Below are 27,690 nucleotides of genomic sequence, written 5' to 3'. Positions count from 1 at the left end.
TAAGCACTATCAAGTGCCCCCTTGTTACTGCCTTGAATGTGTCACATACCATTTTTGTGGCACATCCACTGTTTCATTAGCTCTAAAATATCGCTCGATCTTCTCTCTAAGGGATTCAACCTGGACCGGGTTGTGTATGAGATCTATGGGGAACTTCCATTTCCATAGCCCACCTTTGTGTTTCCCACTGAGATGCTCATCAACAATGGGGCATGATCTGACGGAGAGATAGATCCTAGCTCTACATCTCTTACTTTCCCCAGCAACCCTTTGGAAGCCCAAAGGTAATCTATCCGCGAAAAGGAGGAGTGTACATGCGGATAGTAGGTAAATCCCTGCTCCTGCCATCTTACCACCCTCCAGACATCATGGAGGGCAAGTGTAGCCATCTTCCGCTGTAGTGCCTTAGATGGGGCCTGCGCTCCCTGTACTGTACTCCCATTCCTATCCTGTGTGGGAACCCATACCATGTTGAGATCCCCCACCAATAGGATCTCCCCTTTGGCAAAGCTCTCAGCAAACAAATGACCAGACACGGATATAGCTATGCGCATGCATGAGGTGGCACTCACAGTGCAGTACGGTAGCCATGCAACAGTACTTTCTCATCCTAGGCAGGTTGTAGGGGCAGATATCCACACAGCCGGGAAAGGAGCAGGTGAGGTAGCAAGTATAGGGTTCAGTATAGGCCCTGCATGGCATTTACCAAGCATCCAAGTTTAGTCCGTATCATAGTAGGCAGTCTCCGGACCACAGGCAGGGGGCCCAGAGGCGGGCCAGCGGCATCGGGTGCAAGAGGTTAGGAACTGGCAAGCCCCCTCCGCACTACCCAGGAGAGTTCCAGTGGACACCAAGCATTCTAAGGAAGATGCAGAAAATCCCCCCCACACAGTCTGGCCAATGCTAGTACCCTGAATATATCAGTATTGCATCTCCCGCAGTGTGCAGGGACAAGGAGAGTAGGTCTGCTCAGGACCCACACAGCCGCGCGGCCCAACTGCCCCTCCGCCTCACACAGCGGTGCGGAAATGTCACTCTGTGCGGTGCCATCAGAGCCGTCTCGTTGGGCAAAATTTCGATCATTGTTGTGCGCCACACAGCCACACTTAGAACTCGCCACCAGTCAACCATTGACCCTGACGTCCACTATGGAAGTGAATGTCCGTACGTTGCTGGCACCAGGCTCTGGGAGCTCTAGAAGAGAGCAGAAATCTTAGTCACCATGCAACAGCACCCTCCTTGTGCTCTTTTTTTTAAATTCTCATTTATCACTACTTTCTGCTCTAATTAGTAAATCCCCAAAGGATTAACTTTTTCTCTATGTGAAAGCTGACAGATCCGGAAAAAGATCTTTTTATGTTTGTAGATATTGAGAAATTCTCCAGTTGCTTTTTATGATGGACTTCACATTATAACTTTGCAAGGAGTATTAAGTGACATAAACTAAACCAGGATGTTTTGACTGTTGTGGTGTCAACAAATCGTTCCTGGGAATTGATTCAACAAAGCTCGTGATAACATATCTTTGTAATTACATGATTTGAACTTTGAAACCAATTCTTCATTTTATAATTGCAGTTGCTGAGGTTTTGATATCATTCTCTTAAATGTTGAATAAATGTAAGTACTTTGCGGATGAAAGTTTGTAGCAAGCAATAAACAGTTCCTGTCGGTAGGTTTTGCATACATTGTTGTTTCTAGAGTCATGCTATGAAAATGGAATCCTAGAACCAATAATGCTATTCTAATTGCTACTTTTCATTGTAAATTTAATTCTAGAATGAAGTTCATTAGGATAGTGACATTTTTTTTTTTACAGGTCGCTTAATTGGCATCACTGTTTAGCAAAAGAATTGTTCATGCATGTTCTGTGAAATTTCTAATAATTCAAACATCTCTTCAGATTAAACTTCCTCTCAAGTAAGTGTTTAAACATGTTGGCATGCACTGTGGCCATGGTTATTAAAGAGAATGAGCTTCAACAAAGCGAAATGAAGATTTTCTTTGCTCTTGCTAATGTACATTGTTATTTGTTGTTGGAATGTTCCATAGCTTTGGCTTCAGAAATGCCTGTGAGACCTATGCATTTTAGCTGTTTTCTTTGGACATTTGTATGGGAAAGTACTCAGTATAGCATTTATTTCAAGATTTACTTTACCTGGCACCAAATTGCAGTACTTAGACTTTTGAAGCCACAACATCTTAGTTTGTAGATGGTATATGATGGCAGATTTTAGGCATTAATGACTGTGCTTGGGATATGATGATAGCCTCCATTCTGGCCCAGCAGGCTGTGCCTTGTATATGATTATTGTACCTGGCTTATGAAGCATTAGTATAAGGTAGCGGTTCATTACAGGAACTAACCTTGCATGTGAGACTTTACCTTGATTTGTTCGTTACTGTTGAGTTAGGCTTTTCGGGCACCTAATTCCCTTCTTTATCCAGCACTTATGCTTAAGGTAACTTACAATTAGAAGGATACTTGTGTGATTCGCAAATTTACTGAAGAATGGGCATGACTGCACATGTATTCATACACATAAATGGATGTTTTAGAACGTTATGACATCAATTGAGGATGCACATGGCATATGCTGTCAGCAGCGGCACCTGTAAGTTAATTATTTACCCTGGAGTGACTATGCCAGGCATATGGTGACATTGAGGCTTGCATTTCCACAGCTTGCGTTTATACGTGCTAATCATTTCACGGTATCAATCATTCTGCCATTAGCGAATCCGTGTGCCTGTTTAATTATTTTAGCTTGTTTCATTGGCAGTTTATGGATGACTAATCATTTGGTCTGTGCAAGGTTCTCCTATTATCTGATTCACGTGTGTGCAAAGTTAACTTATTCTCATGTTATTCGGGGAATGAAGGCAGGCACGTCTTCTGAGTTACGCCCCAATGCAGTAGGGGGGAGAAAGTTCAACTACTGATGTAGCCCCACTAGCACTAGGAGGAAGTCAGACAACTGAGGTGTCACTGCGGGCAATCACAGGCATTTTGGAATTAGTATCCTGGATTTATCCAGAGAATTCGGTCGCGCCAGGTACTACATTTCTTCAGGGTTTTCTGTCTCTGTTTCTCTTGTCAATCATATCGAAGCCCATGAGGCAAGTTCTTGCATTATTAACCAGGACGAATTGTTTGCTTTATTTTGATATAACTTTTGTTTGTGCTTTGTGTAACATTTCGACTGTGTAAGATTGTGCACAACGAATTATACGTGTCTACCTACATAATCGGTTTTCTATATGAATAATATTGCGTCTTTATTTTTCTATGTTTAGGTCGACACACTCAGCTTCCATCCCAAGGACTCCAGACTGCGAAACAATTGGCGTTTCATAGCTGATTAATCAATCACTTTGCAAATGGATTCATTGAGCAATCCTCCCAGTTTCCAATTCCCAGCCGGATTTGCTTGGGGAGCATCAACCTCGGCCTATCAGATTGAAGGTAACTATTTATGTATGTTGTGCGTTGTCTTTTATGTAGCTCTCTTCTAGAAAACGTGCGTGTCGTGCTAGAGTGCGTGCGTACCTCTGTCATTTTAACTACGGTTTCTGTAAAACAGTCACGCATTTTATTTATTTATTATTCTAATTTTTTCATTTGTATAGCGCACACAAACTCTCAGTCATCAGGGCACTGAAAAAAACCAGTTACATGTGGCCCGGAGGCAAAATACATAGCATAGTGGAAACATAGATGGTTATTTAAATAGCCATGTTTTAAGGGCTTTGCAGAAAGACCAGTAAGATTCCTCTGCCCTTAGTGCATGAGGGAGGGAGTTCCATTGTGTGGCAGCAACGACTGGGAAACTTGACCCACCTACTTTGGAGCACTTGAACTTGGGTTGAACCAATCCTTGGGTGTAGGGGATTCTAGTGGGCCTGGTAGAATGGGTTTTGGCGAATCTTTGTACCAGGTAGGGCGGGGCTGAATTGGTGATGCATCTGTGGGTGATTGAGAGTATCTTGAATGAGATTCTTTCTCAGGTGGGGAGCCAGTGCACAGCTCTACGGGCAGCTGATATGTGTCCTGACTTGGGAATGTTCAAGGCAGCGCATAGGGCGTTGTTTTGTATGGTCTGGAGTTTTTATATGTTGTAGGCTGAGCTATCAGTGATAAATGCATTGCAGTAGTTGAGCTTAGCACCCACCACTGCACGGGCGATCGTCAAGAAGCTGTCTGTTGAGAGGAAGGTTCTGGGAGCGTTTAGGAGTTTGGTTGAATAGGCCGCTGAGGAGGATATCGTGCTTACTTGGCAGGTTAGGGATAGTGTGTTTTACCACTGGTGAGACTGGGATCATTGTGTCATCAATGTTAAAGGATGCAAATTTAGGGTCCAGTTTTTTTAACACACCTCAGGGCCCAACGATGAGCAGTTATATTTTTTCATTGTTGAGGCAAAGGCCGCCGGTTGCCATCCAGGCATGGATAGTGGCATATTTTGCGCATATGTAGAGTTCAAAGTGGTAGCATTGTTGCTGTATATGCCAGAGAGGGGTAGGATAATTTGCATGCCACCTGCATAATGTGTATAAGCTATGCCAAGAGAGTCCAGGAGATCGAAGAGAGGCTTTGTGAATATATTGTAGAGGGTTGGTGAGACACATGACCCTTGGGGTACCCCATAGTTGATAGTGGGGCACTAGCATTGCCCGGGAATACTCTCATTACTCTTCCCTCAAGGAAAGAGGCAATCCAAGACGCCGCTTCTGGTGAGAAGGCAGCTGCGGAGGTGAGGTGGTGGCACACTATGTTGTGATCAACTAGGTTGATGGCCGTGGACAGGTCTAAGAGGAGCAGTAGGGCAGGTCTCTAATCTTGTCCATCTGGTTTTTCAAGTCGAGGAGCGCTGACTCTGTGCCATGCCTTGGGCTGAAGCCAGATTTGTGAGTTCCTAGGATATGGTTTGTTTCTAAATGATGCTGAATTTTAACATATGCTGTTCTATCAAGTATTTTTAATAGGAAAGGAACCGTAGTGATGGGCCGGACGTTTTTTTCAGGAGCGGTAGGACCCATGCCTCTCTGAGACTTGAGGATACCCGGCACAATGAGAAGGAGGAGTCGATGATGTCTATGAAGAACGGTGCCAATGATTCAGCATAATCTTTGATAATGGGTGACGGGCACAGATCACCTTTGCATCTCGATGGTTTAAGGCATTTTAGGTTATGTAAGGTGTTTTGAATGGTGATTTTGTTGAAATTGAACAGTGGGGCTCCTGGTGGGTTGGGAGTAGAGTTGTGGGTGGTATTGGTGCCCTGGCGTGAGTGATTGGGGCTAAGTTGTGTGGCTAGTATTGTTTTTCTGGAGCATGTCTATTTTTAGCAGCATAGAGTTCTGAATGCTAGCACACCAGCCTAGGTCTTTGGTCACTGTGGATGTTAGGGGGATCGGGGCTACTAGTTCCTTGAGGATGGCGAATAGTTTTCTGGTGTTTGAATTGGCATTGGCTATTCTTGTGTTGAAGGTGCTAGCTTTTGCTTGTATGATGGCTTTTTTATATTGCTTGGAGACGATTGCACATTTTTGTTTAAGTGCAACAGTAGGGTTGAATTTCCAGGTGGCTTCAGCGATTCTTTTGTCCACTTTGAGATCTATAACTTTTTCTGTGTACCAGGAATTGATGTGAGCTACAGGTTTGGCTTTTTTAGGAGTTAAGGGCGCAATGGTGTTGATTGCGCTAATCATTGTTTTATTATAGCGATCCACAAGGTAGTTGGGATCCGAGGTGTCCAGGATCTCAGGTTTTAGGACATTGAGGAATGGTAGGAGACTATCTTTGGTTAGTTTTGAGGAGTTAGGGGCCAAGGACGGTGGTAGCATCTTGGTGGGGGACTTGATATGCGTACCAAGCGGGATATTGATGGGGTGATCTGATCACGGGCAAGGAGTGTTGGATTTGACTAATATGTGGCAATTGAGGTCCGCTAGCCAGTATAGGGAGTGCGCTTTAGTATGCATTTGGTTATGGATGCATTGGCTGAAGCCTAGTGCAGTTAAGGAGTTTGCAACTGAGGCAGCAGGCAAATCTCTATGGTCATTAAGACATAGATTAAAATCCCTACGGTGGATCATTGTGAAGAGGGCTTGAGGGCTTGATGTTATCTCCTAGGGTAAGAAGTAGGTACTGTTCAAATGTTAAGATCAGGCCAGGTGGGCAGTAGACAATGTGTGCAGTGATAGTGTTGGTGGGGGAGGTGGTCAGTTTAAGGGAGAGAAAGTCACAGTTATTGTTGAGTGAAGTGTTGAGTTGTCTGATGCATAGTTGGTCTTTGGCGAGGAGAGCAACTTCCCCACCTCTGGAGTTCAGTCTATCACTCCTGAAGATGGTGTAGCCTGGTCGGGTGGCAAGGGATATGGCTGGACCTGATGCTGCTTGTAGCCACATTTTCGTGATGGTGAGGGCATTGAGGTCTTTTACTGTCAAGAAGTTGTGGATGTCTAAGGCATGAGCAGGTTGTGACTGAGCAATGACCAAGGATAAGTTAAGGATCAGCCTTGAGGGTTTACAGGAGCCACCTACTGAGCTGTGAGAGCCCAGGTTCAAGAGAGCCGGGGTGTGGGTGGGCTGACTGGGGCAAGCAGCAGGGTTATGGTTGTCAGTCACATTGGGAGGAGGATTGGTGGTTGAAGCCTGTCTGGACTTAGTGGGCGCAGTTTTATTAGTGTTAGTCAGGGTTAGGCTATTGACAGAGGTTATGCCATATTCAGAGGTACTGTTAGTCATATTGGACCCGGTTATGCGGTTCATGGATATGCTGTTAAACGAATTAGTAAAAATTGCATAGGGGGGCGCTCTAGTCCTGTTAGGTATGGCATTTGTGGGAAGAGGCACAATTTTCTCACATGGGACCTACGTTAGTGATGTTAGGCGCAACAACACTGCAAAAGAGCACAGCATTAGCAGGAACTGGTGTACTCACTACAACCAACATATTTGCATCAACAGTATTGGTGGCACAAATGGGGGGCATCAGCATTGCAAGAGGGGGCTACATAGACTGGTGAGTTCATCACACACAACATAATCACACTAACAGTATTGGAGACACAAGTGGGGGCATCAGCATTGCAAGAGGGTGCATTATAGACTGGTGAGTTTGCTATGCACGGTATATTCGCATCAACAGTATTGGTGGCACAAATGGGGGCATCAGCATTGCAAGATGGTGCTACATGGACTGGTGAGTTCATCACACACAACATAATCGCATCAACAATATTGGTTACACAAATGGGGTCAACAGCATTGAGTAAGGGTATAATATTAGCAGGAGTTGCATTGGTAACATTCTGTGCAACACCAGCATGATTAGAGCAGATAGGTGTTGTCAGTACAGGCAGTGTTTTGGGAAGGCCAGTATTAGTCACATTGTTATCCCAAATGGAAACAGCACCATTATGCGTAGGGTTAGTAGGCAAGGCAACCAGCTCGCTGTGTGATGTGTTTGAAGAGTTAGTAATAGTGTTGGTGAGGGTAGGTGCTGCATTCAACAAGGTTTGTGCAGTTAAATTCAAGGTCTGTGTACGGGTTTTCACATCGGAAAGCGGGTTGGTATTCTGAAGGCTGGTACTGCAAGAGGTAAATACAATTGTGAGGTTGATCAGAGGGCCGATGAACTGAAGGCTGAGGAGTGAGGGCATTTTCTTGGCGTCTGAGGCTGCAAGACTCTGTGGATCACAGCGCTGGTAAGTGACTGCAGCTGTAATCATTGGGTGTAGCTTGGATTGGGCTGCTCTGGTATGTGAGTTGTGGAGAAGGTGTATTCGTGAACACAGGTTTTTGTTCCTTAGGCGGATCTAGGTGGCACGGGTATAGAGAGGGGTCGTGGTGCTCTGTATGCTTGTCCATATGAACTAATGGCAGGGTGTAGTACTTGGAGACATAGGTGTGAGAGCACAGGGTGATCGGAGCGGGCAATCTGCTTGAGTCAGTAATGGCACCGGTAGCAGGGTGCAATCTGGCGAGATGAGCAGGGGTTGCTGTATCATGGTGGCCTGGATTGCGTTAGAGCGGGCAGCTCGGGGGGACATATCAAAAGGCATGAGGAAGGTGGCAGGGGCAGGTAGGGGGATATTAGGCGTAGCGAAGAGGCGGATAACTGCTAATGATTGTGTGTGAGACTTGGTGTGGGCTTATACGACTGTGTGATCATAGCCACAGGATAGGGATGACCCTTACTCAGGTGAAGGGGAGTATGCGGTAAGCGATCCAGGCCGAGGCAGGATGAGGTAGAAAGCGGCCTTATAATTTGTGCAGTGGTTGTGGAAATTCTTTGTGTTCAAATAGAACACAATAGAAGTACATTGTGGGGCGAGGAGCAGGATACTATGGTCACTTGTCTACTGTGTGATCTGATGCATTTGCAAAATACTACTTATCACGTAATGTGCTGTAAATTCATTGAAATATCTCAGAAAATTGCTCGGGTGGATCAGTATAAAAAAATAAACTTGCTATTTGCTAACATTACAAATGATTTACCATGATGTTTTCCCTTGCGTTTCCCGTTTAGGTATGTATACTTAAATGAGACAAAGAAGCACTCTTCACCTAGTTTTGATGCTGCGCTGTGTTGCGCTGCATGTGCTTTATCATTGTAAACCTCACAACAAAGAGGGAATCATTTTGTGCCTTCATCAACCCATTTGTTCAGTGTGCTGCGTGGGCATGCCCTACTCTGGCACATAATCCACTGCGAGTGCTGCACATGCTTTATTAAAATTGCCCCAGGCTAAATTGAAACACTCCTTAATTTGATCTAAAATACACAACCCTGTTCTAAATACCTAAACTGCAATTAATCATCTGATTGATATTCTGTAAGTGTTAGTTTAAGCCTTTTCTATTAAATGAAATGTTAAACCTCGCAAATGAAGTCAATGAAGATATTGTTACATAATACAATTCATCATTGTATAGATCACTTAATGTGAAATGATTTAATGCAGTAATTGATTAGTTGAATACTTGTTTTGAAGATGGGTTAACTACAATTCTCCAGCATGGGGTCTGGCATGGATTCACATGCTCATGAATATTCCCCGTCGTCAGGCTGGGAATCCTCGGTAAAGAAAAAACCAGTATCAGTTTCGTTTCTGATCTGTCTTTCGTAGTAATAAACAATCACTGGTCTCTGCGTCATACTGACCACAGCCAATGACTGCCCTCTACCTAAGCACCGCCTCTGGCAGCCATCTTCAGATTTTTACCGCATGTTCATGTGTTGGGATCCTCGTGCTCTTGCTCTCGAGCGTTAGTGCTATTTTTTCACGTTTTTTCTCAAAAAACTTCGTTTTTTCGGTCAAAAGAGCCTCAAGCTCCACCGACTCTCCATCCGATCAACGGGGACCCGTGTCGGATTCGTCTGCGCCCCTCAAGGGTGAAGATTTCGTCGAGCTACGCTTTTGGAGGACTCCAGAAGTTTCTCAGGCCCGGACATGGCCCAGGAGAAGGGAAGCTCGACGCCCGGAAAGCTGTTCAGGATCTGCCCTGGATGCCAGCTGCAGAACGTCTTTAAGGAGGACGAACACTCCTTTTGTCTCTACTGCTTACATGAGGACAAGACGCACGTGGAGAAGGACTGTGCGTTTTGCGGCAACATGTCGGAGCGGACCATGAAGGACCGCCATCAACGTCTCGCCAACTGGCTGGAAGGGAAGAGCCCGTCAGGCGAGAAGAAGAGGAAGAAATCTGAGCGGTCTTCTAAGACCTTTGAGGACGCCCCGGCGACGGGGGTCCAACACAAGGCCAAGCACTGCGAGTCCGCTGGCACCGGGAGCGCCGAACGGTCGGGCTCTACGGGCGCCAGGCAGGGCGCACCCTCCCCGGCACCTTCAGCCACGAGCCAATGCTCTGGGTCGGGTAAGAGGAAGGGCGAGCACCCGGCGAAGCTCCTGGAGAGGCCCCGGTCGAGCTCGAAGGTCCCATCGGAGGGGGAGCGAGGCAGTGCCCCCCCCCTCAAGGATAAGGCGGTGAGCGCACCTAAGGTGGTGAAGGCCTTAATCCATCCGGCCAAGCCCTCCATCGATACTGTTGCGGCGGCCCTGGCTCAGCCTGTGGAGGCTACACCAGTGGTGGCGACCTCGGGGCTCAGAGTCTCCCTGCCACCTCGGAGGGAGTCCTCTTTTGTGCCCATCGATAGGACCCCTGTGAAACCCCCGGCAGGGAAGAAAAAGGGGGGGCAGGGCGTCGTCGTAGATTCGGCCCCAACCTCAGAGGAAGAGCTGATTGAGGTCTTAAGCCACGGCCTTGGCGTGGAAGAAGACCGGCCCGTCGGGATGGATCCCGACACAGGTGATGACGACATCGTCGAGGGTGCCGACGGGGCCCCTGATCGCCCGTCGGATTCCCCTCTGCCAGTGCCGCAAGACAACTCGGCGGCCATTTTGTTGGCTATACAGTCCTTATGTTCAGAGCTAAGGACGAGACTACCGTTGCCGACGGAGGAACCTTTCCCGTCGGGGGATCCTGAACCGGGACCTTCTGGTGCTCCCCCGCCCAAGAAAAGAAGGATTCACCCTCCACCTCCTTTTCAGCCGTCGCGCCCCGTCCAGCCCTCCTCCCCGTCCACCCGAGGGGATGATACGGGGACTAACACGGCAGCGACGGGTACGGACGACGAGGTATACGACGAGGATCTACCGTCGTAACCTCCCACCAGGGCTTCTCCGCCCGACGAGATTGGATCGTTCCACTCCATGATCGCCAGGGCATCCGAGCTTTTCCAACTCTGCCCTGAGGAGAAGAAAAAGGAAGGATTCCTTTATCAACGGCGCGAGGCCAAGAGGAAGACGGTCCTCGCGGTGCCTCTACTGGACGACATTTGGGATGAGGGCCTCGCCCTCCTCAAGAACCCTTCCACGACGCCAGCTAGAAGAGACCGGTATGAGAAGAAGTACCGGGTCCCGGACGCGGCCCCCCTGTGCCTCCGGGCGCAGCCTACCCCGGACTCCGTTGTCTCCGCGGCGGCCAGGAAGAAAGCGGGGGGGGTGCGGCCTCCATATCGACTTCCCCACCGGACGGCGAGGGAAAGAAATTGGACGCTATGGGACGCAGGGTCATCTCGTCTGCAGCGACGACGATTAAAGCGGCCAACGCCTTGGCTATCGTGGCCGGCTACGACAGGGAGCTATGGTACAAACTGGCTCCCCTGCTGGACTTCCTACCGGACGACAAGAGGGCGGATGCCCTGGAGATCCTACAGGAAGGCGAGGTGGCGTCGGACCACGCCATCACTAATGCGACGGACATCGCCGACACTGGGTTTCGCCAGTTGGGCAACGGCGTTTGCCTTAGGCGGCGTGGATGGCTCAAGGCTACGGACTTCCGTCAAGACGTACAGACCAGAGTCCTGGACATGCCGTTCGATGGGAACAACCTGTTTGGGAAAACAGTGGACGATTCCCTTCAGGCCATTAAAGCGGACACTGAGACGGCCCGGGCCCTTAGGGTTCTGCAGCAACGACGGACGCCCTTTCGGAGCAGCGGAGGCAAGGGCGCCTCCAAAGGTTCCGGCGGCGGTTTCTCCACCTACCGTCAATCGGCCCGCTCGTCGTCTCAGGAGGCCTACAGAGGACGAGGCAAGTCTGGCGGACCCCGCCGTCGTCGCCAAGGAGGTCAAGGCGGCAAAGCCTCGTCGAAACAGGATTGAACCGGCCGTGGGGTCGGGCCCCCACCGAAGCACCCCGGTGGGAGGCCGGCTGGCGAGCTTCGTCAGCGTGTGGGAGTCCATCTCCACCGACCGTTGGGTGCTGGACGCCTTAGCCCGGGGCCACGCGCTCGAGTTTCAAAGAAGGTGCCCGCGCGTCCCCCCCGTGGCCAGGAAAGAGCTTCACGTCCCTCAGCTTCTCCTGGAGGTAAAGGCAATGCTCAGGAAGGGCGTCATCGAACTCGTTCCAAAGAGGCTTTGGGGCTCCGGAGTTTACTCGAGATACTTCCTCGTGAAGAAGAAGACGGGAGGATGGCGCCCCATCCTAGACCTGCGACGTCTGAACAAGTTCATCAAGGCGCAGAAGTTCCGGATGGTCACCCTCCAGCACGTCCTGGGGCAGCTGGAGGAAGGAGACTTCCTGTCGTCGTTGGATTTGGAGGATGCCTACTTCCATATTCCCATCCTAAAGGGGCACCGAAAATTCCTCAGGTTTGTGGTCCAAGGGCGTCACTACCAGTTCAAAGCCCTCCCCTTCGGACTACGGTCGGCACCCAGGGTATTCACCAAGTGCCTTGCACCGGTGGCGGCGCAGCTGCGCCGCGAGGGGATCCACATCTACCCCTACCTGGACGACTGGCTCATCCGAGCCAAGACGAGGGAGCTCGCCGTGGTTCACACGGCAAGGACCGTCCAACTTCTCACGGACCTGGGATTCTCCGTGAACTACGCCAAGTCCCACCTGGTACCCGCGCAAAACGCACTGTTTCTGGGAGCGAAGCTCGACACAGTGTCCCTTCTGGCCTCCCCGTCGGAGGAAAGGACCAGGTCCATTCTGGGCAAGGTACAGCGGATGTTGGTTTCCGACGCGGCCAAGGTGAGGTCCATCAAGTCCCTCCTCGGAATGATGTCTTCTTGCATCTACCTCATTCCCATGTGCAGGCTCCGGATGCGCCCGTTGCAGGAGTTCCTGGACGCGCGCTGGATCCAAACGACGGGCGGCTTCGAGGAGAGGATCGCACTCGACGAAAGTTTCCGCCGAGCGGTCCGGTGGTGGGGCAACCGCGCGCATCTGACGGCGGGCATGGACTTCCAGACCCCAAACCACCAGGAGACAGTGACCACAGATGCCTCCCTGGAAGGGTGGGGAGCGCACACCGAAAATTTGCACGCGAGAGGCCTTTGGCTCCCGACGGAGAAGTCCCTCCATATCAACGTCCTGGAGCTCCGTGCAGTGTTCTGGGCCCTCAGGTCCTTCCTTCCGTCCCTCAAGGGCAAGGTGGTGAGGATCTTCACCGACAACACCACCACCATGTTTTACATCGGGAAACAGGGCGGAACCAGGTCTCCAGCGCTGTCCAAGGAGGCGCAGGACCTGTGGCATTGGGCCGTCGCCCAAAGGATGTTTCTGGTGCCGTTTCATCTGGCAGGGATAAAAAACACCATCGCCGAATCACTCAGCAGGGAGCTGCGCTCGTGCCACGAGTGGGAACTACGGCAGGATCTAGTGGATCGCCTCTTCCGACGGTGGGGCACACCCCAGATCGACCTGTTCGCGACGGCGACGAACTCCAAGTGCCGGAGGTTCGCCAGCGGGTTTCCCCAGGCGAGGAGCATGGGCGATGCCTTCTCGTTCCCCTGGGAGGGCCTGTTCCTCTACGCGTTCCCTCCTTTGCCACTGCTAATCCGGCTCGTCAACCAGCTCAAGAGGTCGCGGTGCAGGATGATCCTCATCGCACCTGCGTGGCCAAGGCAGATATGGTTCCCGGACCGTCTGGACTTGTCAGCGTCCCCGCCAATCAAGCTGCCGGTGGACGCGGATCTACTCTCCAGGGAAGGAGGCGCCATCCTCCACCACGACCCGAAATTGCTGAACTTGCAGGCCTGGCTCCTGCGGCGCTAGAGTTTGGAGGATACGACATACCGGCCGACTGCAGAGAGGTTCTTGCAAAGGCCAGCGCGTCCTCGACTCTTAAATGCTACGGACACAAATGGAAGAGGTTCTCTGTCTGGTGCCACGCAGAGAAGATTAACCCTCTACGGATTACGGCTCCCCAAGTACTGCCGTACCTGCTGACGCCGGCCAAAGCTGGACTGGCACACGCGTCCATCAAGATTCATCTTGCTGAGATCTCCCGATACACCAGAACCACGGGCCGGACGTCCTTGTGGTCTCATCGTCTGGTGAAAGAGTTCATGAAGGGACTGTTCAGATCGTTCCCGCCGGTGAAGGCGCCGGCCCCGGCGTGGGAGCTCAACGTGGTGCTGACCAAGCTCATGGGACCTCCGTTCGAGCCTCTGCACTCTGCCCCGTTGAAGTTTCTGTCGTGGAAAACAGCGTTTCTTGTGGCCATCACCTCCGCACGACGGGTGGGAGAGATCCAGGCCCTTTCCTGCAAGGCCCCGTACTTGACTTTTCACGACACAAGGGTAGTGCTCAGGACGCACCCCTCCTTCATGCCCAAGGTACCGTCGGACTTCCATCTCAACGAACCCTTGGTGTTGCCTGTGTTCTTCCCGTCGCCTTCGTCGCCGGCTGAGAGGACTTTGCACTCGCTGGATGTGGCTAGAGCGCTGAAGTTCTATGTGGACCGCACAAAGTGTTTTCGGAAGACGTCACAACTCTTTGTGAATTTTGGACCTGTCAATCAGGGGAAGGCTCTTTCGAAGGCTTCCATTTCCAGATGGCTCTCCGGCTGTATCATGTACTGTCATCGGTTGGCAAACCGACCGCTGCCTGGCCGTCCGAGAGCCCATTCCACCAGAGCGATCGCAGCTACCACGGCGTTCCTTTCTGGTGTGCCCCTGCTGGACATATGCAGGGCTGCTACGTGGAGGTCGACGCACACCTTCACGAAATTCTACTGCGTCGATCGGGATTCCAGGGAGGAGTCCAGGGTCGGCCAAGCAGTGCTGCGCAACCTGTTCGCCTGAGGTGAGCCTGGTGAGGAGGTAAGATGCTTAATGTTGAGTTTGATGTAATGCTTAATGTTGAGCCTTTGAACCTCCCGTGGTTGTGCATGTGTGTACTGCTATGTATTCTTTATTCATGAGCATGTGAATCCATGCCAGACCCCATGCTGGAGAAGGAAAAGTTACTTACCTGTAACTGTTGTTCTCCAGCATGGGTCTGGCATGGATTCACATGCGAACCCTCCCGCCCACCCCTCTGCGGCTCTTCACTTGGTCATACTGCCACTTCACGTGCTTCCAAATCTGAAGATGGCTGCCAGAGGCGGTGCTTAGGTAGAGGGCAGTCATTGGCTGTGGTCAGTATGACGCAGAGACCAGTGATTGGGTATTACTACGAAAGACAGATCAGAAACGAAACTGATACTGGTTTTTTCTTTACCGAGGATTCCCAGCCTGACGACGGGGAATATTCATGAGCATGTGAATCCATGCCAGACCCATGCTGGAGAACAACAGTTACAGGTAAGTAACTTGTTCCTTAAGAAAGTAGGGGGAAAATAGACTGTTCTTGTGTATTTTTTTACTGTGTACGTTGGAGTACTTAGTAACACTATATGAGTTTTTTCCCCCTCTTTTCTGTTGACGGGGGGTTGATCTGAACAGAAACATGTTGAGATTTTGTTCTCTGTAATTTAACAGAGTTAAAAACTATCAGCCCTCACCAATTTATGGACTGTTGTATGCTTCAGTATTTCAGTTGCATGTCTGAATTTTTTATGAATAGTAACCATTTAGGGTCTAGTTCTGTATTCCTAAAGATCTGTTTTTTATCAAGATTAGGACTCATTTGTCTATTTATGTGTTCATTGATTTAATAAATTTTTAATCATTGTTTTTGAAACCATTGAACTAAAGATGTTATTACTACGAATGTTTGTAAAGTAGTGACTGTTATTACAGCAACCTGTTATCCCAGCTCCATCTCACTTATACTCTTAGTCTATAAAAATATGAACACTAATAAAACAACATCTACATGTAGAACAAAAAGAGATTACTGTATAAAAACCCACCCCAGAGGGAAGACAGAGAAAATGTGACAAACTGGCGAAAGTAGCACTTGAAGCTTAGTTCCACGGGTGGTAGGTAAAGTACTACCAAAAAGAATACCTTGGTAAAAACAGGGTGTACTGGAGGGGCAGGGGGGCTGTTCAGTGTCATAGTACCTGAATTTGGTTCTTGGGGCGCTGATACATCGGACCCGGGTTGAACCTTGACGCGAGCTGATCAGGCTCAGGCATGTAGGATCACGGAGGCCTTGGTACCAAGCAGGCATCGAGCGGGGTCGAATGCGAGTTTTCAGTGCTGTCAAATGGCGGTGGTTCAAGTGCTGCAAGTCAGGGCAGCCCAAGAACGCTTCAATGTTAGCCGGCCGAGACTTGCTTTAGCCGCTGACAGAGCTCGGAGGGTGACGCTGCATCGAGTTGAGTTGGTAGGTGCCGGTCGTGAAGTGGTGATCAAGGGGTACAAGCAATGAGGCAGCTCTTCTCAGGCTTGCTGGGCCGAGCCATATGCTAACCTCCGGATAGGATCAACAAGTGATCCTCCAGAAATTCAGTTTGGTTTCATGCGTTGAGCAAATGCGTCAGGCCTGGCAGTTGACAGGCTCTGCTAGGACGCAATTCTGTGTCGGGCTTATGAAGATGCAGTTCAATCATTTGGCTGGTTGGAGGAATGCAGATACCAGCACCAGAGCCTTTCATCTTGCTCAGGATGTGGGAAACACAGAGCGACAGGTTTGGTGTGGGTGAACAGAGAGCTTCAGCTGGTCAGGCCCTCCTGGTTGCTATGAGGCCTTCGCAAAGGGCTCGAGGACAGGATACTCCACTTCAGGGTATTCTCTTCTGGTACAGAAGAGATGTTGCAGATTGGTTGGTCCTGGTCCACAGCACTGGCCACTTACGATACACCCTGGGAGTGGTTAGGGGACAGATCTCCCTTCTGTCTTGGACAGCTCCTTCAACTCCAGCAGAGCACTTTGGATAGTGCAACTGTCCCAATGGAAGTTCAGGTGAGAGTCCCCAGAACATCTCTTCTACCATAAAGGATCCTCCAGGAACTGAAGGTATTCTGTTGAAGGGTCGCATGACTCCGTCCTTTAAGGGCAAAGTCCTCAGGTGATTGGTCTAAAGCTAGCCTGCTTTAGGGGACCGAACCCTACCCGTGGCGGGAGTGGGCTTTGCCCTCTTTATCTTGAACTCAACGTGCTTTGCTCCAGTGAAAGCAAAGGAGGCAGGAAAGGGAAAGAGAGACAGCGAGAAGCAAGATGATTAAAGGCTTCTTCCATTGCCCAGAACACTCCTGCTTAGCCTACTCCTGTCCCTGTTACCTCCTACTGACAACAAAAGACCTTCAGACATGCAGCACGCCGGTGTGACCGCCACACATGGCCGCTGGCTGCTGTGCACCGGTCTCTGGGTGAGGCGGTCATCAGCCCTCACAAAGAAAATCAAAAAGAGGCTGGGTAGTCTGTGTTTCTGCCCTGCCAGGTGGCAGTATCGGCCCGTCGGACCCTAATACACATTCCCTTTCACAGCAGAGTTTATTCACCGGAGATGACACATGTGCAAGATCAATTGGTTTGTGGCAACCACAAACATAAGTATCATCCTGCACTATGCCTAAACTCAGGAATAACTTATTCTTAGAGATTACCCTTTCACAGTTCACGGCCAGCTCTGTCACGAGCTTTGACACTCTCCTCCCTGATGGTTACAAGATCCTCTCCACACCCAGATCCACCCGGGCCAGAGGGGGTGTAGCCCTGATCTTTCCCGAGTGTATTCCTGCCACTATCATTCCCACTCAGATGTACTCCTCTTTCGAATGCCTTGTCTGCAGGTTCTCAATCTCTCCTAGCCACTCTCTTACTGTTGCTACTCTCTACTGGCCCCCTGGGCAAATCACTTTGTTTCTTCCTGAGTGGGCAGACCTCTCCTCCTCCCTCCTGACCTCTACCACTCAACTCCTCCTCTTTGGTGACCTCAACATCTGCCTTGATTACCCCTGTCCCTCATCTCTGCACTTTCGCGACTTTTGCGATTCCCTCTCCCACTATATCCTCCCCTCTGGCCCAATGCACTCTGCAGGACATACACTCGATGTCCTGATCTCCTCTGGCCTCCCCCTCTCTATCCCTCTGACCACTCCTCTCTCCTGGAGTGACCACTGCCTTCTCTCCTCTCTTCTCTCACTCTCTTCCCCCCAAGCCAAGCCCACCCCAACACTGCCACCTACCTTCTTGGACATCCGACCTATGAAGCGTGTGTCAGTTGAAGCTTTCGCTGCTACTTTCTCACCCCCCTCTCCACCTATGGCTGACTCACACCCGGACACAACCCTGTCCCTTCTCTACTCTTCCATTTCGGATACTCTTGATGATCTTGCCCCTGTCATGAGGATCTGCTTGAAGTCCAAAGCCAAGTGTAACTCCTGGTATGACTCTGACCTAGCTACACCTAAACATAAGTGTAGGGTGACTGAGAGGAAATGGAGGGCTTCCTGTTCATCCTCTGACAAAATGGCCTGTCACCTGCTCCAAAGGCAATACCCACTCTCTATTTGCACCAAGAAGAGACTCCGCATTCAAGCCTATGGCTCGGCGTCATCTAACAACTCAGCTGAACTCTTCCAAATCTGCAAGAAGCTTGCCAACCCTGCTGCAGTCTCTACCCCTCCTCTTACCTCCCAAGCTCTCTGCAATGACCTTGCCGCTCACTTCATCTCAGAAACCCAGGACATCTTATCCACCCTCTCCTCCCTGTCCCCTCCTATTCCCCCTCAGTCTGCGCCTGCTAACCTCCCTTTAACTACCCCCCTCCCTCTTCTCTTCCTTTCCTCTCATCTCCCCGATGAGGTCGCTAGACAAGTCCGATTTATGAAAGCCTCGTCAAAACAGGTTCATCCCTGTTCCTCTGAAACTATCAATGACCACATTGACACCCTCGCTTCCTGCCCTTGCCGATTTCTACAACCATTCCTTTGCTTCAGGATCCTTCCCCTCCCCTCTGAAACACTCCCTTGTGCATCCTCTTCTCAAGAAACCCACAGCTGATCCTTCCTGTTCGGCTAACTATCGCCCAATCTCCATTACTCCCTTTCTGGGCAAACTCCTAGAAAATCTGGCCATCTCTCAGCTTAACCTTAATTCTGATTCTGTTGGCTGTCTCCATGAACACTAGTCTGGTTTCAGAGCAGCCAGAAGCACGGAAACTGCTCTCCTGAACATCCGTGAAGATCTGCTCTCCAACCTTGACTCTAACATTCCCTCTGTCCTCATCCTACTCGATCTCTCTTCTGCCTTCGACACAGTCAACCACATCATCCTGCTCAACCGTCTCCGTGAGAACCTGGGTATCACTAATCAGGCCCTGGCCTGGCTGACCTCTTCTCTGATCGACCCTCCCAGGTCCAACTGGGGTCCTTCATATCCTCTATCTTCCTCTCTACCTGTGGTGTTCTCCAGGAGTCTAACCTCTCACCCTGGCTTTTCAACCAATACCTGACAACTCTCGCCCACTGCATTGCCACTCTATGCTCACATTTCCAGTACTACGATGACAACACTCAACTCATTTTCAGGCTGCCCTCGGCCACCTCCTCTTCCTCCCTCATCGCTGATTGCCTAACTGCCATTCAAGATTGGTGTGCCACCAATGATCTTTGTCTGAATGCCAGCAAGACAGAGATCCTCCTCATCGGCAACCCTTCTCCATCCTTTCCCCTCTCTCTGGCCGGCCTCGCTTGGCCCTCCTCCTATCCACACCTGCAAGGCTAAGATCCTCAGGGTCTTTGACTCCACACTTTCCTTCTCCGCACACATCTCTGAGGTCTCTAAAAAGTCAAACTTCCTTCTGCACCTCCTCAGAGGTCATCTTCCTTTCCTCTCCTTCCCCCAGAAGCTCACTGTCTCCCAAGCTCTGGTTCTCTCTAGGTTGGACTATTGTGACAGCCTCTTTCTAAATCTACCTGTCTCTACTCTTCGCCCTCTGCAACTAATCGAGAACAGGACTGTTAGACTTGCCCTTGGCCTCAAGCCCTGGGATCGTATCTATCCAGCTCTGAAATCTCTTCATTGGCTCCCAGTGGATGCAAGGATTACATTTAAAACCCTCTGCATTAGGCTTTCTGGGGCCTGGGTTCAAAATACCTTCAGCTATCCCTCCGCAAATACCTCCCCTCTCGTGCTCTTTGCTCCTCTACCTCTAACTCCCTCAGGGTCAGTCGTTTCTCAAAGAAACGAGCCGGGGGTAGATCTCTGTCTTCGGCCAAGGCCTTCCTCTGGAACAGCCTCCCTGCCACTCTGAAACTTGAGGAGAACAATCTCCGTTTCAGGAAGCACCTCAAGACCTTCCTCTTTGCATCTGCCTTTGCTCCCCCTCTCCCTTGCTGATCTGCTCTCTCTTGGCACTGTGCACCTGGCCACCCTTTGTCCCCTTGGCCCAGGTACCTGCTCACCCTGCCATCCTTCTGCACTGCCTTCCGGCCACCCCTTGCACTAAGGACTGTATCTGTACCCATACAGTCCCCACCTCCCCATTTTCTTCTTTTTATGCAATTATCAGACTTACCCAGTTCTGCTGCCGTAAACACAGCACTTGCCACTTGCTGGCTGCACTACCCCTGTTTATTGCTCCATTATCTATTTTATTTGTATTTATTATTATTTATCTGTTTATCCTCTGCTCCGCACTTTCCACTCTCCCCCTTCCATGCACTTTTCCCCTTTCCCTTTCCCATGCACTTGCACAATCTCAATGTCACTGGGCCTAGTAAGATCGCTGTTTTTTTCTCCCCTGTTCCCCTCCCTTGCCTTGTCGCGCTCTGCAACACTTGTGTACGAGTGTGATACAAATAAAATATCATATCATATCATATCACATCACCAGCATGGGGAACTCATAATTGTTGTAGTTTGGTGCAGGGGGTATATCTTATCTTTGCTGTTAGTGGGGCGGTCGAGTGGCATCTTGTTACCTTTGAACCTGCACTGCGCCATGAGCAGAGCAGGTGTTGTGGATCAGGTTACTGATGCAGCAGTGCACAAGTGCACTAGGCTTTTGGCATGGGGTTGCGACAAAGGGGGATCTGGTTAGTAGATTATTACTTTGGAGAAGGAATCGCCTGCATCATTTTAGGTGCTAAAAATCTAAAAAGCCACGGCTTTGCACCCAGGCCAGATGGCAATTCCTCACAATAACCATTGTTTTCATCTCCAAGTCACGCCCTGTTTCCCAGCATCAAGGCTGAAACACAAAATCAGCATTAGTACCCTGCCAGCAGCCCTTGAGACTAAGGCCTCATAATATTGTACCAGCAATCTTTAAGGACTGGCGTCTCATGTGAATGTACTAAGCCATGCTGGCTGTGGTCTCATAATAACATTTCATTAGTTGAGTGGAGTAGAAGCTGATAAAATGACCATAGTAAAACCTTGAAAGAAAAGATTAGCATTAACCAATGTAATAAATGAAAATGTAAATAAAGGAAATATAAAACAATGGTATTATATTTGTGCTCCCACACTATGCATGTTTGTATTGTTAAAGACAGTTCACAATTAATTAATTTCAATTTTGTGGTAGCCCAACTAAAAATATAGCTATATCACAGTAACACTAAAGATGCACACAGAGTAAAAAACACATTTCTAAACCTATTTATAACCTTCATTGTTATCAAAAATGACATAAACCCTCAGATTATTTTTGCAATTTAAAAGTAACAGTTGTGATATATTTTATGTTTCATGGCTACTCGGGGGAAGTAATATGGTATCATTGTTAGTATTTTTTACATTATGATAGTCTTCTGCCACCACAGCGTCAACATACTTAACAATAAATTATATGCACAGATGAACTCATGCAATGGCATTAAATACAACTAGAAATACAATAAAGGTTAGCAAATTATAAAATTGATAATAAGTTTAGCATACGACCAAAAACACACAAACGCTCAGTGACCGGTTTTTATGAACTGCAGCTGCCAACAGCACATCAAAGCTCTCTTGCTCTTCTCCCTTTTAACCTCACTAACACACCCTGCAACCCTCCTTCCTTTGCAGATCCGCCAGAGTGCCAAGTGATCACGCAAGTGGTGACTGCGCGGTACAGGCCCATTAACATGCACATAACATAATGTCTTGAGCGGATGACCACCTGGAAGACCTCCTGAGGCATATGCAACCTATGACAATGGAGAGTTTCATGCTTTAGAAACCTCACTGAAGAAGATGTTGAATGCGGGACCGTGGGCATTGTGCGCTACTGCAAACATATATCTATTGAAGGGGATAGCAGCAATATACACAAGGCCACAAGCTGATTCAAAGGAATAGGGGCAGTATACTAGCTAGAGTTTAATTGGCAACATTGGCTAACTTGAACGATATACATACCTTCCATTAAGATAAATACAGAGCTCACAAAACAAGAATTGGGACCCTTATCAATATCCCTTCTCAACATCGAATCATTAATTCGATCATTCATATTTTGTGTATTCTCAAGAGTCAAGAGACTATATAAAAGTCCATGGAGAAATTCTGTTTAAATTAGCTACCCGTATTTCAAATATATTTAGACAAATGTGTAAATGAGTAAGCCTAACTACTTAGCGGAAAGGAATGGATGTGGTCCACAGAGAACCCCATGTTCATCGTAACCACAGCTGTAGTTTGGTATTGCATATTTAAGCTATGGGCAAAAAGACCTTGATGTGTTGTGCCTTTTGCACCAACTGTCTTAACATCCTTGATGATTGAGGCTTGAACTCAAACGAACAAAAATTAAATGTCCAGCCAGCGGATCTGTTCGATCTAAATGGCTGCTTTGCAAAGCGGGTGAGCTGGGGTTAGGAGATATCTTTGTAATAATGTTTACATAGATCTGTAAAGCACAGGTTGGGCATGTAAAGACAGAAAATGTGTTTATTAATCACAAGCTCATAACCCGTTACTATGCGTTTGCAGTGTGCTGAATTACCACTTTAGTGTTTTGAATGCTCTGCTCCTGACCATGGTCTATTGTGCCACCGCCTGGCAAAGCCAGCCCTCAGTCTTCTAGGAAGAGAACAAGGGTGAAGGAAGACAGAGCTGCAGTTATTCCACAAAGCTTTTACCAGTGTTGCTGAAGCAAAGGCTATGGAAGTAGGGGAGTAGCAAGGGGAATAGGAAGACAATAGGTGGCAAATACACCAGGAAAACTCAGCTCCAAGTACTTATGGTTGGTCTAGTACTGGCTTTGGTCTTTAAGGTAAATTGAGAAGGGTGTGGTTCCTCATTGGACCAGAAACCACTGTTTAAGTAAATAGAACTAGATCTTTGCAATTATTGCAGTGCCATGTAGGGAATGTCAGAACAACCCCGAATTACCTGGGAGGAGGGATTCTCTTTTACAAAGCTCTACTGGGACGAGGGATTCTCTTTTACAAAGCTTGTACCCCTGTTGATTCATCATCCCGTTAAGAGGTGTCCACTGTAGGACATGTGCAGGATTGTGCTTTTGACCACTGTAACCAAAAACAGGCCAATCCTTGAAGGGTATGTACATGCTTTGACCGTAAAGCAAGTTTATTGTACAAATGGCCAGGAGGGGTTAGATTACATCAAAGAGTCAAACTAACCTGTCCCTTTGAACCACACAAAGAACACCTATTTTATACAATTTGCAACAGTTAAAACACTCCCAAATATTTTGTTACAGAGTCAATCCCCACACATGATTGGTTAAACCTATATAATGTAACCATATTCCCTTTAGCTCCCACATGTCAATAATACTTAGTACAAGGGAAGAGAATTCGACACTCTCTCCCGAACCACAGAAGCCGAATGAAGTCGACCCTCCACCCGTGGTTGGCACAGGCACCTGATAGAATAAACAGGACACCACGTGGCAGCCAATGGGGGGAAGAGGAGTTAGGAAGAGGTTGTGGATAGGGTGGGGGGAAATTAGGAACACCGGTAAGAGGTTTAGGAAAAACCTATGTTGGATAGGACAAGGGAAGCAACGGGAAAGAACCCTACCTACTTTCCTCTGAACACTTTACACCTGTAGACAGCATACCCTACACAGAATATAGACCTGAGATTTGAAACACCTTAATACGTGCATCTACCATAGTCTTAGACCTGTCCCTACGACCTCATAAACACAGAAACATAGAGGATAATCTGCACATGTCATACTTGGGAGAAAATCCCACAATGAATCAACAAACACATGGCCCTTGGGCTTACAGAAACAACGAATATGCACACATAACATGAAACATGGAACGTATTTGCAGCAACATAAATAACAAATAACATGTGCCCCTTTTGATTTTAAAACGTGATTGGTTGTTATACAATGCAGTAATGGCTGTTCCACCCGCATTGATCAATGAACCTTGCGAGCGAACAAACTTCTAGCACTGGATTTTCAAGGCGGCAGGGTACTAGAAACAAGGACAAACTATTTTATGTCTGAGCGGTAAACGGGCCGTTTCCACACACAGCAAATATCACCCATAATAGCGTGATTCTGCCCGCCGCCACTCGCCCTGTACTTAACTCAAGTCCGGGAGACCCGCAAGTCTTAATGGGCTTAATGGGCACCAGGCTATTCTACTAGGAAGCAGGGGGATGCTTAATGGGCACCAGCCTATTCTAATAGGAAGCAGGGGGATTCTTAATGGGCACGAGCCTATTCTACTAGGAAGCAGCAGTCTTCAGCTTCTAAAATGGATTCTGCAGCTGCCTGTAGTCCGTGTTCCCGTAGAGAGTTTTCACATGCTGCTCCCTGTGTCGTAGCTTCGCCTGCTCCTGCTTCGATACACAAAATAAGCCACACCTGCCGTGGCTCCGGGACTCCTTATAAACGTTTGTTAATCCTTACCAGCTGTGTCAACGGCCGCACGGCCGCAACTACAATTTTCCCCAAAGCATGCTGGGAAATGTAGTTAGAGTTGAATTCGTGAATTCCACAGACCTCTACCGCCTTTTGCACACACCTTTCTTGCACCAGCCCTTTTTCCTGACATTACCTCCCCTCTCACAGCCCTTCCTCAAACCAGCCTTGGACATGTGGCGCAAGTGAAATTGTTTCACCAACATAGGAGCATGCACTGCTCCTGCTGGCTCCCAAGAACAATCCTCCGGTCCATAGCCTTTCCATTGAATTAAATACCACATCTTCTGGCCCCATTTCTTGACATCCAAAATTCGTTCCACTTCATATTCCACCTGTCCTTCTTTCATGATTGCTGGTGGTCGTTTAGTTGTCATCCCAGGAGCTGCGGGTTTAAGAAGAGATACATGGAATACTGGGTGTATCGCTAGATTCTTAGGCAAACGTAATTTCATAGCAGTTAAAGAAATACATTGAATAATGGTATAAGGCCCAATGAACCTAGGCATACATTTTCGTGATCCTATCATGGAGAGGTTTCGAGTTGAGAGCCACACTCTATTTCCCACTTGATATTTAGGACTTTCCTGTCTATGCTTATCAGCTTGTGTTTTATACTGTCTTTTGGCATGTTCCAAATTGGTTTGTGCTTTTTGTCTGACTTCCAAAAGCAACTGTTTGCGCTCCTGCAATGCTGGTATACTTTCTATTTCGGGCAAATGTTCAGGTATCATATTCTGCTCCTGACCATACAGGCACTCATTAGGAGCCATTCCCAAAGAACTGTGAAAGGTGTTAATGTATGTGAATTCTGCTAACCAAAGAGCTTGCACCCAGGATCCTCTTCCATCCCCCAAATACCCTCGCAAATATTGCTCAAGTGTTTGATTCATTCTTTCCGTTTGACCATCTGTTTCAGGGTGATAGCTGGTGGATAGAGCACAGTTGATTCCTAATAGTCGACAAAAAGCACGCCAAAACCTGGAAGTAAACTGAGAACCTCGGTCTGAAACAATGCTTTTAGGTAGACCATGTAATCTCACTATGTGTTGTAGAAATAACTCAGCCGTTGGCCTGCTCCCGGTATTCCAACACACGGCACAAAATGTGCCTGTTTTGACAAGAAATCCACTACAACCAATATTGTATCAAAGTGATTGTCGGGGGGCAAATCTGTGATGAAATCCATCGAAATGTGAGTCCAGGGTCTCTGAGGCGTCGGTAATGGCTGTAACAAACCTCTTTTCTTAACATGATCTGTCTTATTTCTTAAACAATTTTCACATCGTACCAAATAAGTCATAATGTCTTGTCTTAATGTGGGCCACCAAAAATACTTTTCCAACATCACTTTCATTTTTTTCTGACCTGCATGTCCCGCCAAGGGAGAGTTATGACACCAAAACAAAGCCTTTTCTTGCAACATCTTGGTTGGTAAATACAACCGACCCTGATGATATGGTAAGCCATTCCGTACTGTCCTAGTCGAATGACTCCTTTGCCACTCTTGCAGTTGTCTAGATGATACTGCTTTCTTTACCTGTTCAATCAATTTCGTGGTAATAGTCCCAATAACCCTATTGGGTGCAATGATCGTTTTTGTTTCACTTATTGTATTGTCTAAATTCTGTTGCCGGGACAAAGCATCAGCTTTACCGTTTTTCTTTCCCGGCCTAAAAGTCACCACAAAATCAAATTCATTGAAATATTGAGACCATCTTAATTGTCTTGGACTCAAAGATTGAGTTGTCTTAAAGTATTGTAAATTTTTATGATCTGTTACTATCACAACCTGATGTTTTGCTCCCAGTAAGTAATGCCTCCACTCAAGGAATGCTGATCGGATAGCCAATAGTTCTTTATCAGTGATGGAATAGTTTTGTTCGCATCCAGACAATTTCCTAGAGAAAAATGCCACCGGATGCAAAACTCCATTCTCATCCTTTTGGGAAAGAATAGCTCCTATGGTGGCCACATTGCTGGCATCTGTTTCCACCTGAAAGACCCTCTCTGTGTTTGGATGTCTTAATACTGGGGCAGTGGTAAATGCTATCTTCAATTCGTGAAACGCTTTTTCTGCTTCAGCGCTCCAATTAAATCTCACTGCCTTTTTGAGTAATTGTGTAATAGGGGTAACAATGTTTGAGAAATTACTAATAAACCGCCTATAAAAATTAGCAAAACCCAGAAAAGACTGAATATCCTTTATGCATTGTGGAGATGGCCAATCCCTGACGGCCTGCACTTTTTTAGGATCCATCACAATTCCTGTTGCCGTCAGAATGAAGCCCAAAAACTCCACCTGAGTCACATGGAAGGCACATTTCTCTATCTTAACACACAGTTGATAAGCTTGCAACCTGTGCAACACAGCTTTCACATGCTGCACATGCTGCTCTAGAGACTCTGAATAAATCAAAATGTCGTCTATGTACACAATAACAAAAATATCAAGAAAGTCATGCAATACCTCTTGCATAAAAAACTGAAAAGCCGCTGGGGCATTACATAGACCAAAAGGCATAACCAAGTATTCAAATAACCCAAACCTTGTCCGAAAAGCGGTTTTCCACTCATCACCTTCTTTCACTCTTATCAGATGATAAGCTCCTCTCAAGTCCAACTTAGTGTAAATCTTGGCTGTCCTTACTTCATCTAAAAGGTCTGCAATTAGAGGCAATGGGAACCTGTTCTTAATTGCACCTTATTTAATGCACGGTAATCTATGCAAGTTTGTAAAGTGCCTTCTTTTTTTGGAACAAAAAACAATGGTGAGGAGACCGGGGACGTAGAGAGTCTTATGAACCCCTTAGCCAACATCTCATCCAAATAGTCATGTAAATACTTATTTTCTTTTTCAGTAAGAGCGTAAATCCTGCTACAAGGTCATTTTGCTCCTTCCTCAAGATCAATCACGCAATCATATGGTCTATGAGGTGGCAACTGCTCTGCTACCCTTTTGTCAAATACCGGGACAAATTCTTGGTACTGTGACGGAATCTCTCCACTCACGGCCCCCACCACCTGATTGTCCAATCCTTTCTCTACCATAAATTGGACAGGTCCTACTTCTGGTACCATATGTTCCTGACAACTTTCCTCCTCAAACCACAAGACTTGTCTTACCCAATCAATCCGAGGGTTAT

General features: G+C 48.0%; 1 protein-coding gene across 5 annotated transcripts in view; it reads left to right on the top strand.

The window, feature by feature from the left end:
* The window catches only part of LOC138516615 (cytosolic beta-glucosidase-like), a 677,786-nt gene that overhangs the window by 156,571 nt on the left and 493,525 nt on the right, over nt 1-27,690 (top strand). For 4 of the 5 annotated variants that reach the window (XM_069631880.1, XM_069631883.1, XM_069631882.1 and 1 more), the window contains exons 2-3: nt 1,820-1,920; nt 3,298-3,466. In XM_069631880.1, coding sequence (XP_069487981.1) covers nt 3,382-3,466 — 85 coding nt within the window. In that variant the 5' untranslated portion in view covers nt 1,820-1,920; nt 3,298-3,381. The remainder of the gene's footprint in view (nt 1-1,819; nt 1,921-3,297; nt 3,467-27,690) is intronic. The other variant, XM_069631881.1, reaches the window with a different exon arrangement.

The sequence above is a fragment of the Ambystoma mexicanum genome, chromosome 6q, assembly GCF_040938575.1.
Source record: "Ambystoma mexicanum isolate Mex_15411 chromosome 6q, UKY_AmexF1_1, whole genome shotgun sequence".
In the NCBI taxonomy this organism is placed as follows: Eukaryota; Metazoa; Chordata; class Amphibia; order Caudata; family Ambystomatidae; genus Ambystoma; species Ambystoma mexicanum.
The sequence above is the reverse complement of the archived record's forward strand: the minus strand, read 5'-3'. Positions and strand labels throughout refer to the sequence as shown.